The 13,301-nt window shown below is 38.8% G+C and overlaps 1 protein-coding gene across 1 annotated transcript in view; it reads right to left on the bottom strand.

The window, feature by feature from the left end:
- Positions 1 to 13,301, bottom strand: part of VBP1 (VHL binding protein 1) — a 67,575-nt gene that overhangs the window by 47,107 nt on the left and 7,167 nt on the right. Inside the window, exons 8-12 of the mRNA XM_070604654.1 lie at positions 12,970 to 13,011; positions 7,880 to 7,959; positions 6,980 to 7,086; positions 3,279 to 3,395; positions 3,131 to 3,161 (exon numbers count right to left, since the gene is read on the bottom strand). Coding sequence (XP_070460755.1) covers positions 3,131 to 3,161; positions 3,279 to 3,395; positions 6,980 to 7,086; positions 7,880 to 7,959; positions 12,970 to 13,011 — 377 coding nt within the window. The remainder of the gene's footprint in view (positions 1 to 3,130; positions 3,162 to 3,278; positions 3,396 to 6,979; positions 7,087 to 7,879; positions 7,960 to 12,969; positions 13,012 to 13,301) is intronic.

The following is a 13,301-nucleotide window of genomic DNA, read 5'->3' as shown; positions in this document are numbered from 1 at the left end:
ATACTTAGAATGAATAATATCTGGCTCAGAGTAAATAATAAATGTTAGCACCAAATAAACTGTTATTTTTATTTTTTCCTGGAGACATCTCTCCTGGAGCTCTATATCCTTCTGTTCCAATCTAAACCGGCTGGTCTCTAGGCCTGCTACACACCTAGGCTGTATGGTACTAATCTTATGGGACCACTGTAGTGTATGCGGTCCATCATTGACCAAAACATCGTTATGCAGTGCATAACTGTATTGGGAATTCCCTCTACCTTTCACTTAAGTAGGGCTCTCTGTTTCCCTGAATCCCACGTGTTCCTCTTTCTTAGTTTACTTCTCTGTTTTGCTGGAGCACACTCAATAGGAGCTTCCTGAGCAAAGGTGCATGGTAGGTAATTTGTTTTAGATTTTGGGTGTCTGAAAATGTCTCCATCTCTTGCATTTGATTGAGAGCTTGTCTGAGTACAGAATTCTAGATTGGGAATAAATTTCACTACGAATTTTTAATAGGTTGAAGTACTGTCTTCTAGCTTCCAGTGTTATTGTCTAAAGGTCCAATGTGACACTTATTCTTGACCCATTGTTTGTGCTTTGTTTTCCTCAGTTCTTGACACTTTAACCATCTCTACTCAACCTCTACAATATTAGGAAGTTTTCAAAGTTCAATTCTGGACCTAACATTTCCTCTTTATTCTTTACCAAGATTAGTTAATCAAGTCTTAAAGCTTTAACTACCACACTGATGACTCACAACTTTTTATCTCCTGCTCTAATCTCCAGATTCATGTCCACCTGCCTCTTGGATGTGTAATACATATCTCAAACATAACACGTCAAAACAGAACTCTTGATTCAACTTGTCTACTCGAACTATTTCTCCTCCAGTCTTTCCCATCATATGTGATACCACCATCCATGTAGTAGCTCAAGCCTAAAACCTAAGCACCATCCCTTGATCCCTCTTTTCTCCTTCACTTCTAACAGCAAGTACTATCACATCTACCTCCAAAACATGCCCCAGATGCATCGACCTTTCATCATATCACCTGCATCCCAGACGGGTGTTTTGTATGGCACACTTCAAGAGAAAAGAAGCAGTATGTACACAGAGTAGAATTTTTAAATATATTCCTGGGTTTTATTTGTGACTATTTTACCTAGAATTCTGACATCCATAATGAATAAGTGAGATTGGTCAGCAGTTTCCTTTTTTTGTTATATCTTTATTGGGCTTTGATATTAAAGTCATATCATTTCATACACTGAATTATAGATCTTTCCTTTTTCCTTTAGCCTGGAATTGAAATTTCTTACTCTTTAAGGGTTAGATAAAGCCCAACCATGAACCCGTGATACACCAGCAGATCTACAATTCTTTTTTCAAAACCTTTTGTGGTAATTGGTCCATGCATATTTCTGCCTCTTCTTAGATAAACTTGGTAATTTATATTTTGCTTGGAAATCATCAATTTCCTCTAGATTTTTGAAAATGTTGTTGCCAAACAGTTGCACAAAGTATTCACTTATAATTATTCTAATCTCTCCTACATCTGTGGTTATGTGAGCTCTCTTATTACTCATGTTGTATGCTTTTACATTCTCTTTTCTGTTTAATCAGAGGAGCTTGTTTTATTGGAATTTACAAAGAAATAAGTTTTGGATTTATTTGGTTTTTTTCCAATTTTATTAGTTTAAGCTTTTATCTTTACAAATTTTATCTTCCTAATATATTTTTTGTTATTTTACATCTATTTTCTTAAGATAAAAACTAAAATCTTATTAATTTCTCTTCTTTAACAATGATGAAATTTTCCTCTGAGTTCTCACAGTGCCCTTTAGCTCTGGTATGAAGTTCTCTTTTTCATTACCTTTAGATAGTTGATAACTTTCCTTTTGATATCCTCTTTGGCAAAAGTATTATATTTTCTAATTTTTAAGAAGTTAAGATTTTCTTTCTTCTCCTCCTCCTTCTCCTCCCCCTCCCCCTCCCCAAAGCCCCATAGTTGTATTTTCTAGTTGTAGTCCTTCTAGTTGTGGCATGTGGGACGACACCTCAGCATGGCCTGATGAACGGTGCCATGTCCACACCCAGGATCAGAACCAGCGAAACCCCAGGCTGCCAAAGCAGAGCGCATGAACTTAACCACTCGGCCACGGGGCTGGCCCCAGTAGTTAAGATTTTCATGGTCAAATTTTTATTAATTAGTTCTAATTTTAGTGGATTATGAGCGAATGTAGTCTGTAAAATTCTTTAGTTTTTTGTTAAGGTTTTCTTTATGACTGCTTTGAAGAAAATGAACATTCTGTGTGTGTGGGTGTATACACTCGGGTTTGTCATTTATTTATCATGTGTTATTCAAATTCTTTTATGTTCTTACTTATGTTTTGTCTACTAGATCTGTCCAATAATGAAAGAGGTTGTTTGAAGTCGCCCATTATAATTGTATTTTTATCAAGTTCTCCATGTATTTCTAATATTTTTTGCTTTATGTATTTAGCTTTATGCATACACTAAGCCTGCTATATCTCCATAAATAGTGCCGTATTTATTCTGTTCAGTGCTTTTAACCTTACATCCCACATTATTTGTTGTTAATATTATCGCTTCTGCCTTCCTTTGGTTTCCATTTGCCTGTTTGTTTGGGTTTTTTTGGCTGAAAACGTAGGGATTCACTCACTGAGGTAACACTGATTATCTTACGATGCTGAGGAGCTCCAACTGGTGGTTTATTGTCTTTATTTAATAAAATATAAAATAAGTATTACTCATTTAATACAGTCTATATCATAAAGTAAGAAAAGAACTGAGAATACAAAGAACTAGGAGGAATGCCAATATTTAAGACATGTTTAGAAAAAGAAGATCCTTCAGACAAATCATGAAGGGATTGTCAGAGGGGTAGGAGGAGAACCATGGAATTCAGTTAACTGAGAACTTTACCTACAAAACTGGGATAATATGTAACAAATAAATTTTCTACTTTAATTATGTAAGTGAAAAATTCACATCATACTATAGAGTTTTATAACAAATTATTCTTATATCTAATTTAAAAATAATTATTTTCTAGTTGTTACCCTCATGCGTCCCTCCCTCTAACATTTATTTATTGGTTATCTTTTTTAAATAATAAAAACTTACTTGTTGACTGGATTTTCTCCAAAGTTAAAATCTGTTTCATAAAACAAACACAAATTTTACATTATTTTTGTATAAATACTTTTTATGAAAATGCACTTAAAAATATATATGTATATACATAAAATATTAATTTAAAATAGATGCTTACTTCCTACAAGGCTAGAAAGTGAGCCATCCAGGTTGTTTGCTCTAATTGTTCCACCTTGCTGTCTGGCTCCAACCGGTTTGTGGGCTTGTGAAGGTAATATTGGTTGTAACATATCATCTAGGGGAAATAATCTGAAAATAAGAGACAGAATTAGATACAAACCTAGACCAAATTTATATCAATACAGTAATGACATATATGTATCTTCCCATTAAAAACTAGCAGGATCTCAAATTATTAGGTTAATGAGTATAAATAAAGTCATGTTAGATTATTCATGATAAATTTTAATTGAGCACTTATATGCTAGACCCTGTACTAGGTGCTAAAGATACAGCAGTAAATAAAAAAGATAAAAATCCCTGCCTTCATGTAACTACATTCTATTCGAGACAGAAAATAACGAAGGAAATAAAGTACATGATATGTTAGATGGTGATAAGTGTTAAGGAAAAAATATCAGGGACAGCGGTATGATATGTTCGTAGAGGAGGGGATATTTAAATTTTACAAAGGAAAGGCTCATCACAGGGACTTTTAAGTAAAGACCTGAGGGATGCGAGAAAGTGAACCATGTGGATCCAGCAGAAGGAACAGCACGAGCAAAGGCCCTGAGGAAGGAGTGTGCTTGGTGTGTTTGAAGAACAGTGAGGAGGCCAATGTGTCTAGATTCAGAGTGGTTAAAGGAGACATAAAGGCAATGGAGGGCCTTGTAAAGAATTGTGAGGATTTTGGCTTTTACTCTGAGGCCACCATCTCGGGGCAACTTCCCTGAGATGGTGAAGCCATTGAAGGGATTTGAACTGAGAGACATGATCTATTGACTTGTATTTTAATGAGATCACTCTGACTTTTATGTGAAGAATGGACTATAGGGGGCGAGGGCAGAAGCAGGCAGGTAGTCAGAAAGCTCTTGTAGTAGTCCAGGTAAGAGATGATGGTAACTTGGACTAGGGTGGTAGCACTGGAGGTAGGGAGAAGTGGTCAACTTTTGTATACTTTCTGAAGGTAAAGCCAACAGATTCCCTGATGGATTCGATGTGGGGTGTGACAGAAAGAAAGGAGTCAAGGATGACTCCAAGGCTTTTGGGCTGAGCAACCAGAAGAAATGATTTGCTATTTGCCATTAACTGAGATGGGGAAAACCATGGGAAAAGCAGGTTTGGGGTGGAGTATCAGGAGCTTAGTTTTGGACATATTGAGTTTCGGAACCCTCTTAGATATTCAAGTGAAACCATTGAAAAGACACTTGGATATACAATTCTGGAGTTCAGGAGGAATGGCCGTAGCTTGAATACTAATTTGGGAGTCCTTACCATGTAAATGGTATTTAAGGCCATGACCCTGGATGCGGTCATCTAGGAAATAAGTTAAGTATAGATTAAAAAATGATGAGGAATCAGTCAAAAAAGTCTAAAAAGAAGCCAAGAGTTAGATAAGAAGAAAACCAAGAGGCAAATTAAAGAAAGTGTATTAAAGAAGAGGGAGTGATGGACTATGTCCATTGCTGCTGAGGGGTCCAGTAGGATGAAGACTGAGAAATTACCACTGGATTTTGCAACATGGAGGTCACTGGTGACTTTGACAAGAGCCATTCTAGTGATATGGTGGGTATAAAAACCTGATTGGTACTAAATAACTACTTAAAGTACTTAAAGTAGTTTAAGAGGAAATGGGGGAAATGTTAACACACTTTTCTTAGTAACTGTAAGAACAAGCAGACAAAATAATCAATGAAAATATAGAAGATTTAAACAACAAAATTAACAACCTCAACCTAATTGACACCCATGGAACACTGTACCCAACAATGACAGGATACAATTTTCAAGTGCACGTGAAACTTCTACCAAAAAAAAAAAACGATTATATGCTAGGCCATGAAGCAAGTATCAACAAATTCCAAAGGACTGAAATTATATAGAGAAGGTTCTCTGACATACTGCAAGTAACCTAGGATTCAATAACAAAAAGATAACTAGAAGATCCCCATATGCGTGAAATTAAAAAATGCACTTCTAAGTAACACATGGGTCAGGCCCTGTTCTAAGCTCTCTACACGTATTGACTCATTTATCCTGACAGCAACCTTATGAGGATAAGAAAGCTGAGGCACAGAGAGATTAAGTGATCTGCCCAAAGCCACACAGTTCATGAATGGTACAGTGAAATCTGAACCCAAGCATTCTGGTTCCATGGCCAGTATTTTTAAATCATGACAATTTAAGAGAAAAAGTGATTTCAGCTGGCTACAGGATTTTCAACAGAATTGGTTCAAGCAATGAGGGTTAGGCAACCCGGGCCGGGTGCTCAAGACAGCACGTGCAGAGATCACCAGTAGTCACTGTTGGTCTGCTGGCAATCAGGCCCATAGGCTTTTATAACAGCGTAGTAGTAGTTCCTCCTCTCTACTCTCCTTGGGATCCACATTCACATCAGACTGAATCCACAGCTTGTCAGACACCATGTTTAACGTATCTTGTAATACCTGTTGCACTAATGATTCCCCAACCATAGGGACTCAGAAAAGTAGTCATTCTTTTGGAAATGAACCAAGTGTACAGTTTTTGCTATACATATGGTTTTACTCAAAGGACTTATGCTCATCATAGTTTTAGTCAAACTCACCCATCGAAAATGCAGAAAGTATGTCCATTGAGAATATATGTATAAAAGAAAAATAAAAACAACATTTAAAATAGATACAGTTTAAGTCTTCAAGTTAAATTAAGAGCAAACTTTAATTCAAATACATATAAACCCTATAAAAAATATAGCTCATTATTACATGGATTTGTGTCTAGAGTAGAGAATCAAGTAACATCATTGAAACACAATCATTCATTGAAAAACAGAATATGGCTGATTAGGAGTAGTTATGTGCCAGTAAATGTATAACAGCCAGTTCTCCAGAAAAAAAACAAAGGCCTGTTTTGTAGTGTTTGTCCATTTCTGTGGTGCAAATACTTCCATCATGGCCAATTTCAAGTTACCAATGCAACATCAAGCAGCTTGCAAAATTCCTGAAAATGTAGCAATGGGCTCTTGTAAGTTGCTATGAGCTGAAGCTAGCACACTACTGAAGCATGAGGCACACCACCCGTAAGAGACTACAAAGGACTTCTGTGTTAGGCATTACAACATATCACACTGTATGTATGTATGTATGTATGTATCTGTTTCTTTGTAAAATTTATCTTCAATTAGCAGTTATTTGCATGTACAAAATTCAAAAGTTACAAAATGGTGATGACTCTCCTACCCATCCCTTTCCATGAACCACCAAGTTCTTCCTGGAGGCAGTACATTTTACTCATTTCTTATATATCCTTCCAGAAGCATTCTTTAAGAAATTATATAAACATATGTATTCTTTTTTTTCTGTTTTTAAAAACAAAGATGGTAGCTCATTTTCCATTTAACAATACATCTGGGAGATCATTCCATTTCAGCACATAAAAACAAAGTCCTTATTGATAGTCATTTTGCAATTACAGTGTTGCAATGGATATCCTTGTTTGTACATCATTTCACAACTGTGAATATATATGTCGAATAAATTCCTAGAAATAAAATTTCTAGGTCAAAGACTGCTTCAGGAAGAGGCAGCAGACGTAGTAGGTGGTTAAGCAGCAGAAGAATGAAAAACTAATTCTGTCCTCGATTATTACTGATAGAATCATATAATAGAATTACATTACCTGCAAACCAAGCTCTGCTTGCTGAAGATTTCACAACTGGACTATTTGGGACGGAGGGAATGAATGCATGCTGGAGACTTAAGAGATCACAAGAAGGATGAGGCACACTGGAGAATAAATAGAATCACATATATCCTACCCAGCTGAGCCTAGGTTTCTTTAATTCATTCATCTATGAATCCATCCATCCAACTATATACTATCTGTGATAAAGATATAATTAAGAAATAGTCAACAGACTTTTTGTCTATTAGAGGGTGATAATATAAATGAATTACAATCAACATAACATAAAAAAGTGGAATGAATGAATAATACATGACGCTTCTAGAAATTTTGGACAATACTGAAAAGTACAAAAGAAATTGAAGTCAACCATAATTTTTCCATTCAGAAATAGCTAATCTGAACATTTTGAAGTGATATACCTCGAAATTTATATTATTCATCTTTTCTGTATATGCATATATAGAGGAGTGCATGCATGTATGCATTTGTATTATCTGGGTGTATACCCACACACACAGATAAGTCTCAAATGTTACTATGCACACTATTTTGTTGATAAACAGTTTGCCATACCATTAAATAATCATTTATAACAGTTATTCTCACTAGAGGAGCTCCTGAGGGAAGAAATCAAACTCTTCAAAAGAGGGGGTTACTCCACTCCCAACCTCTGACTTGGCGAATCACTCAGTGTAATAAAAGATGGTCCTTTAGGAAGCATATCAGCCTTGTGAAGAGTGTGGAGTTCCATATTATCATTAAAAATCACTGCACAGCATTGTATCATATTCAAAGCCCATAATTTATATAGTCACTCTCATGTTGTTGAAATGAGGGAACTTATTTAGACGGAAACAAAATTAACCTATATTAAGACAGTTATTAACTTACCTGTGAGGAGGTAAAATGTCCTTTTTCTCTTCCAAAGAAGCTAAATGCTGTTTTAGTGCTTCAAGTAAACTGTGGGGTGCCTAAAAATAGTTATTATAAAAGGGTTATTTTCTGATATTCTTAGTAAATTCATACTCTCCTACATCATATAAAGGTTTTAAACAAAAAATAAGACACCTGTATAGTAAATGCCATAAAGCTAAATAACGGCAATGAGCAAATTCATTATTAAAAGTAGCATCTTGATATCAAATCACATTTTCAAACTATGCTTTTATGTACACTTTTTAAAAACAACAACAAAAAAGCCTCTTAGAATGATCAAAGGGCTGTTAAAATATTTACTCCCTTTGGAGAAGATACTGGGCTTGAGAGCATTCAATATTTGTAGCTCCTTCATGAGTCACCAGACCTAAATAAATTTAAGTTAAACACCTTAAGCCCAGTGGAGAAGAGAAAGAGGGGAGAGAAGGAAACAGAGAGAGAAAGAAAGAAAAAGGGATGGAGAATTTCCCTCATTAGCAAATTCATTCGTGGTTTCTGGTCTCTGCTAAAAAGTCACCTCCTCAATGGGGATTTCCTTACTACCCTACATAAAATAGTACATACCAACAGTCTCTTTACTCTCACTATGTTTTATTTTTCTTTGCAGCACTTATCTTCACTGCAATTATAGGTTTCTTTCTCCGTATGTTTATTGTCTGTCTCCATGAAGACAGAGATTTTGTCTGTTTTGTTTACTGAGGAATCTTAAGTGCTTGGCACATGGTAAGTGCTTAATTAATATTTGCTGAATGAATGGAGATGCATCTTTTCATTCTCTATTCCCATTAAAAATGGAAAAAGTGGGCTTCTTACATAAGGTTGGTTCCTCACCAAGGTTCTATATATCCTACCATCTCTCTCCTGGTTCAATCAATCACTCCTAAAGAAAAGTTTATTGATAAACTACTATACACTAGGCACATAAGCAAAAACAACCTGGTCACAGGCTTTATGACCTGGAAAGCTTCAGTCTACAGGTCTAGGGGAGAAGCGATATCAAATAATTACACAAATAAACGTAAAATCAAAATTGTGAAAAGTACTATGACAGGGAGGTACATGACAGATAGTGTTTTAAGTCAGAGAATGTGACCAAGTCAGGGAGGTCAGAGAAGCAAGTAGCAGTTGAGCTGAGATCTAAAGGATGTCCAGGAGATAAGTAGGATAGTAGGAGATGAATGAGCATTGTAGGCAAGAGAACAGTATGTACAAAGGCAAGGACCAAGAATAAAGATGGTCTACGTTGCTATAGCAGAAAGAGAAAAGCGGACTGTCGGGGAGATGATACTGGAGAGTAGGTAGGGATTCAACAATGCAGGACTTAAAGGCAATGTTGGGCGGTATGGACTTTATCTTAAGAATACTGGGTGACCATCGGAGGGCTTTTAAGTGAGGGGTGAAATTATCAGATTTGTATTTTGCAAGTTATCAGATCAGCATTCCGGTTGCATTGTATAAAACAAACAGCAGAGGGCAGAGTATATACCAGCAGACTGGTTGGAAAGAGAGAGAATGGAAGTTTAAGCTAGGATGATGGTGTAGTGGCAGAGATGGACATAGATGGCTGCTGAACTGGCAGTGGGGAGACCAGGAAGTCCGGGGCCCAAGGTGAACCACAAAGGTTGAAGCATACATGATGGGCAAGAAGGGGTAGAGGGACTCCCCAGAATGATCAGGGGACTGCCAGTGTCACCAGGGCAAATGCACACGTTTGGCAAAGGGACAGAGTATTTCTGGTTCATTCAGTCAGTCATTCAATAAACACATAACAAAATAATTAACAAAAAATAAATAAAATTTAAAATTAACAAACGTTGTCATTACTTGAACAATGTTGGTTGGAAACACTCTTTTTCATCTGATTTGCTTTCAGACAATTCACTGACAGCTACAAATTGGTGGAAACGCTGCCACCCAGGGTTAGCAGACATGATTAGCAGAACACTGCTTAGGACTACGGAAAACTTCAAATGCACCAAGGTGCTTTACAATGAAAAGGTAGACGTGAGGCCATAGGATGTCTTTTGTGGGGCACACAGTTACCCTCCACCCACAAAAACCACGGAAATGCTGTGGTGAAGGTGGGAAAATGCATTCAGGTGCACATCAGGGTGGAACCCTCTGGTAGGTGCCCCCCTCCCCGAGTTTGTGCCCCTGGAGCTGTGATGAGGAGTGCGGCGCAGAGATGTCTGAACTATTGCAGTGAAAACTAAAAATGCATCTGGTGGCAGACAGAGCAGACCCTGCTACGTGAGTTTCCTGGAGTTGGGCACCCAACACGAACTGCACAGAATAGTTGAAAGGAGAAGGATAGACACACCAGATAGCTACTCACAGAAGGAGGCTCTGCGAGCCCCAGACAATGTCGAAATCAAGGCAGAAAAGATTAACCAAGGAAACGAGGGCGATTTCCGCTGAAGAAAACAGAAGGGTTTTGGTGAGTCTGCACCTAACAGTCCAGCATCCATTCACATAAAGTCAAGTCTGTTGGAAGCACAAGGAGAAACTGGCCAACCTACAGTCACAGAGGAAGATTTAACACCCTTCGAGAGATCTAGTAGCAGAGAGATCTAGTAGCAGATCTGTTGTAAACGCTCCTTGAAACTGTGCATTGTTAGGAGGAGACCTCTATCAAGGAGACTGACTGAGTGGGGCAAAGCAGAGGCTGACTTAATTCTCGTCTCCTTAACCTCCTCCCCTCCCATGGAGCCCTGCACGTCACTCCATTCCAGAGTTTCCAGGACACCCGAGAAAGCACGTCGCAGGAGCAGCTCTGCCAACCCAAGGCCATGACAAATGACTTTCTGTACTGGCTGAGGGCCAATGGCTAGCCTACTGATAAGAAAGCTCTTCCAGTAAAAGGAGTTGATTTATGGAGGAAGGAAGGGGGATCTGCATGAAAGTTTACCAAGAAAGACTCTCACCTGCCTTCCACAGCCTCTCCCATAGCTATCTACTTTGTTTTTGATTCAGGTGTCCTGGGGACCAGAGCTGAGATAAGGAGGAGAAAGAGTGGCCCAATGGGAAACATGGACCTCCATCCTGCAGCTCCTCCTGTCAGATGTCTCCCTAGAGCTCTGGCCACAGGCGCTGAACACTGAAGGAAGCTGAAGCCAAGATGCCAGGCCCAGGTCAGTTAACACTCATCAGTACCCGAACAATGGCCAAGCTGTGGTTCTCAGCAAAGGACCCCTTGCCACCTCCACCATCTCCCTCAAGGAAGTGAGGTCAATGTGGAGAAAAATCAGAGGACTACATTTTGGCAGATATTTTAGTCATGTTTCTGTAGTCTTTGTTCTATCTTTTTCAGGAACTCAGGGACTGGGACTGTGTCTCATTCATTACAGCTCCTTCCTCCTGGTAGGGATTAAGCATGTGTTTGCGAATGAATGTTGACTGAAATCCATTGGTTATAGTGCCTCTGGGAAATGAAATCCCATCTTCTCCCCTGCTAACCCAGATATTCTCATTTTCTCTTTGTCTGGTTATCTGACTTCTCATTCTGAAAACTATGCATTATTTCACCCTACTGTCGGTGGGGACACACCTCTGAAACAGCCGCCACCCGCCCTCCAGGCAAAACAGTAAATAAAAAACAAGATGGCCTCCCAGGAGGATGGCAGAAATTAATGCCGATCTTAAAGATAAAAAGGATGCAGAGTGATGGTCCCCATCATATATCCATGTAATTTGCCAATATGGCCCCCCAAACCAGTCAGGCCCTGGAGAATGACAAACTACAGCATAATCAATCAAGTAGTGACACAATTACAGCCATGGTTACTACACTTTCTTTGGTAGAGTTGGATTACCGTAGTCTCAGGTAGATGGCATGCAGCTATCAGTTTGGTGAATGCTGCGTTTTCCATTGCCATCAAAAGTGTGCATCAGAGTTTGTAGGTACATGGAATGGACAACACTATACATTAACAGTTTTGACCTAGACTGTGTTTACTCTTTCAACCCTCTGTCATAATATGGTCAGAAGAAGTCTAGACCATCTGGTTACCCCTCAGAAAAATTACATTGATCCATTTATATCCATGATGTCATGCTAACTAGATCAGATGAGGAGGAAGTGGCCAGTACAGTAGAGACCTTGGAAAGCTACATACTCTCCAGAGGGTAGGAGATAAACCCTACAGATTCAGGAGCCTTCTACATCATTAAAATTCTTAGGGCTCCAGCGGCCAGGTGTCTACCAGGAAATCCCATCCAAAATGGAAGATAAAGTATTGCATCTTGCACCTCCCACCATGAAAAAGGAAACACAACACCTGGTAGGCCTCTTTGGGTTCTAGAGACAGCATGTTCCCACACCAAGGAAAACTGCTTTGGCCCATATTCGAGGCAACCAAAAAGCCTGCCACATCAGTTTGGGGCCCAGAGCAGGAAAGAGCTCTGTAGCAGGTCCAGGCTTGGCCAGCAGCCCTGCTGCTCCAGCCCTATGGTACGTCTGGGATGGAACACAGGCAAATCCAGAGGGCACAGGCAGACTGCATGAGCTCCTCTACCTCACATCACACCCATGGCCATGTAAGGGGTTCCTGATGACCAGCTTCCAGGGAAGAAAAAAGCCTGAGTTCATCTGATTCTCATGACACTGCTATGAGACAGACAACAGTATTACACTCATACTGCAGTTGCAGAAACAAGGCACAGAGAATGGGAATGAATTGGTTGAGATTATACACCTGAAAGGAGGACAAGGCAGCCTCAAATCTATGTTCATTATTCCAAATACTCTACTGTTTCCACTGATCAGTTCTCTCCATTTAAAAAGCATGGTCTAGTTGTTATACTATGAGTCACCATTTAGTACTCAGCAGAGAATGGCCTCTTTTATAAGACCAACAGCTCACAGACCTGTTCAGAAGACACAAGTCTATGTGTGTATGTGTGTGCACATATCTTACTCCTGCGGAAATGAAAATACACATGTGAGTATATGGCAAAGGATGGTACCTCAGATGATGACCAATAGAATAAACACACAAACATAAGGACAAAAACATCATTTAAACACACAGGAGAGATACACTGACCTGAGTAAGATGTGGAATGTCGTTCTGGTCAATTCCAACTTGCTAAATTCACAAAAAAAAGGGGGGGAAAAGTACACATTACTGCAGGGAGGGGCAACAAAGAAATGCAAGTATGAGACCACAAGCATGAGTGCTTTGCTGGGCTGGGACCTATCTGATCAAGAAAAACAGGTTAGGCTAAAGTATGCCATGGACAGTTAAGTACAAACTTATATTTGTCATAAGGCTAAAACTATAAAAGAGAAGACTGGGCAGATAATGAGTCTTTGCTGTTTGAGAAGAGCTAAGCTACATTTTTGATATCACACAAACGTGTTCTAATTTTTCAAGTA

This window comes from Equus przewalskii, chromosome X, assembly GCF_037783145.1.
Source record: "Equus przewalskii isolate Varuska chromosome X, EquPr2, whole genome shotgun sequence".
In the NCBI taxonomy this organism is placed as follows: Eukaryota; Metazoa; Chordata; class Mammalia; order Perissodactyla; family Equidae; genus Equus; species Equus przewalskii.
Note: the sequence above shows the minus strand (reverse complement) of the source record. Positions and strands in the feature narration are given on the sequence as shown.